At 39.2% G+C, this 2,635-nt stretch overlaps 1 protein-coding gene across 4 annotated transcripts in view; it reads right to left on the reverse strand.

Annotated features, from left to right (window-relative positions):
- Positions 1-296: 296 nt before the first annotated feature.
- col27a1a (collagen, type XXVII, alpha 1a) overlaps positions 297-2,635 on the reverse strand; it is a 100,315-nt gene continuing 97,976 nt past the window's right edge. For all 4 annotated transcript variants that reach the window (XM_058757770.1, XM_058757769.1, XM_058757771.1 and 1 more), the window contains 4 exons: positions 2,366-2,534; positions 2,117-2,226; positions 1,792-1,992; positions 297-991 (listed from right to left, as the gene is read on the reverse strand). In XM_058757770.1, coding sequence (XP_058613753.1) covers positions 845-991; positions 1,792-1,992; positions 2,117-2,226; positions 2,366-2,534 — 627 coding nt within the window. In that variant the 3' untranslated portion in view covers positions 297-844. The remainder of the gene's footprint in view (positions 992-1,791; positions 1,993-2,116; positions 2,227-2,365; positions 2,535-2,635) is intronic.

Raw genomic sequence — 2,635 nt, forward strand, 5'->3', positions numbered from 1 at the left:
AGACACACCCATTTGATTGAGACACGCCCCCTTAAAGTGACAGGCTGTTTTAAAAACAAGGGTCATGTATGTTGATATGCACAGGTGTGTCTGTACGTTTGATAGAAACATGCACCTTCATTTGTTTACTGATCTGTCACATAAACGCACACACACACATACACACACTCACAGTCACTTCCAAACCTCATTTACACAAACACACACACACTTCCCTGTCTGATGGAGTGTTAAAATGACACGTTTGAATGACAACACCCCTGAAAAACCTTCCTTAATGAGACACACACTTAATATATAATCAATTATTTTTTCTTTGTTTTCCTATTGCACTTTAGCATTTTTTTTTACATGTGACAAAATTACCATATAAAAGATCAGATAAACAATAAGTGTATATGTACATATAATACCTCTCAATGATCTTAATTCATCTCTTCAATAAACTGCTGATTCTTATTATAAAAGCACAAGTATTATAATAACTTATTATTATTATTATTAATTTGAAAGAGAGCAAGCACCAAAGAAATAGGCCGAGACAGACAGAGAAGAAAGACAGAGACAGAGGGCTTGGCAGTTTCTCCGGCCCGGATGTCCTGAGTGTTCGTCCCTGCAAGATGATTGTTTTCTAAAGGAGTCAAATCTGATTGGACATCCATGGCTGGTAGGGGCGGGATTTCCTTTAGACTGTAGGAGTCTCTAGTGCTAAATCCCTCAAAGCCCCGCCCACACCACCTCTTTCTGTTTCTGCAGTCCAATCAGTGGCTGAATGTCGAAGGGGGCGGGACATAGGCGGGGCCTGTGTGTTTGACGAGCACACACACTCACAATCTCACACACACTACAGGAAGCACACAGGTCCGACTTCTAGGTGAAAGCGCGATGAGGCCGTTGTCTTTGGTAAGTTGCCTATGCGTATGACAGGAAGTAAGGCAGGGTCCGACACCCGGAACAGGAAGTCTGCATGTTGCCAGCGACTGTTCAGTTGCTATAAAATACAAAACACACAATCAGTGACGACATGCATACAAAAGTGTCCATAGGAAATTAATTTGTGAATAAATTCATTTGTTATTGTTAACTACAATTAAAACGATTAAAAAACGGTTCTCGTTAATGGAAATAAACCTGAAATAAAATAACATATAAATATTAGATGAAAAAAATGTTGCCTTGGCAACAAACAGAAATGAATGCTTAGGTTGAAGTATTCAAATTACTAAATCTAAAACTGAAATAATAAATCAAAGCTAAACAGAAATATTTAAAAATGAATTAAAACTAATAAATATAACAATTATATAAAACTAATGACTAATATAAAACTTATTTTATTTATTTACATGTATTTAAATTAAATAGCACATATATTTAAATATATAATTTATTTATATTTGCATAATCAGGCAAAAAATATTTTGATCTTGCTGGATGCAGATCAAAAAATCTGATTATTCATGACAGCCCTGATTATTATGATTTCTTCTTTTTTTTTTTTGGTAATTTTTATAATTGGTGCTTTTCATTCCTACTTATATGTAAAATCTGTATTTATTCTTTAGTTATGCTTTTTTTGTGCTAAAACATAATTCCTCCATTTTACATCAATAATAAAACTCTCAAATGCTAATCAGACTCAGTTTAACATGCACCTTGACAGAAACCGTTATGTTTTTAATTTTCTTTGCACATAATGCAAAGATTGCTGTGGCTATTTTTAATTGAAGGTTTCTAAGGTTTTTTGAATGGTTGCCAGGTGGTTGCTAGCTTTTTGAAGGGAACACTCACCCAGCAGGTGTCTGCTAAGACATCTGGTTCCAGCACCTCTCCGGTCCACGCCTGGAACCGAACTGCATTCTGGGACGGAGGCTCGGAGGGGGCGTGGCTCCAGATTGTCACGTTCAAGCAGTGGATAGTGATTCGTTGCTCTGCTCCAGCGCTCAGCAGATGCAGGAAGTTCATCTGGACGCGTCCGACACTGAACTCCAGCTGCAACCAGCCAATGAAACACAGTATGATTATGAACTTCTTTTGTAAACACATCCTCTCGAGATACAAGGACATGCATTTATCAAATAAAAAAATAATGATGTAACATCTGAATGTTGCAGACCTTGGCTGTGGTGATGGGCCTGAGGCAGGTGCGTCCGCCACCGGTGAAATTGCACGTCACTTCTATAGAGTCTGAGGAGCAGCCCAGGTTTGGGTCGATCCAATAAGTGCCTGAAAATAACAGAACACAAATATATTAGCAAAACATAACATGCAATTTGAAAGACTGAAATATGACAACTATCTACAGATGCTATAGGTGGTATTTAGCTCTACAATGAAACTCTTTTCAGGCCCAACGCACACGCACCATCGTAGGGCGTGTCCCGGCAGTCGTGCAGGTCCTTGCAGAGTCGAGCGGGGTGATCTCGTGTGCCCAGCGGGTTCTTCAGGTTGTGGACCAGAGAGCTCAGGTAATGGAGAGTCCGCAGGATCTCTGGAGCCTGATCTAACATGGGCATGTCCATCAGACCCCGACCCTGAGAGAGCATCAAGACAGCCTTTAAAACGCAGCTAACAACACAACGTTCTGCCAAGGTTCTTTCAAAGTTACGAGCAATTCACATTCTTCTAGTAATGT

This window comes from Onychostoma macrolepis, chromosome 21 (assembly GCF_012432095.1).
Source record: "Onychostoma macrolepis isolate SWU-2019 chromosome 21, ASM1243209v1, whole genome shotgun sequence".
Taxonomy (NCBI): Eukaryota; Metazoa; Chordata; class Actinopteri; order Cypriniformes; family Cyprinidae; genus Onychostoma; species Onychostoma macrolepis.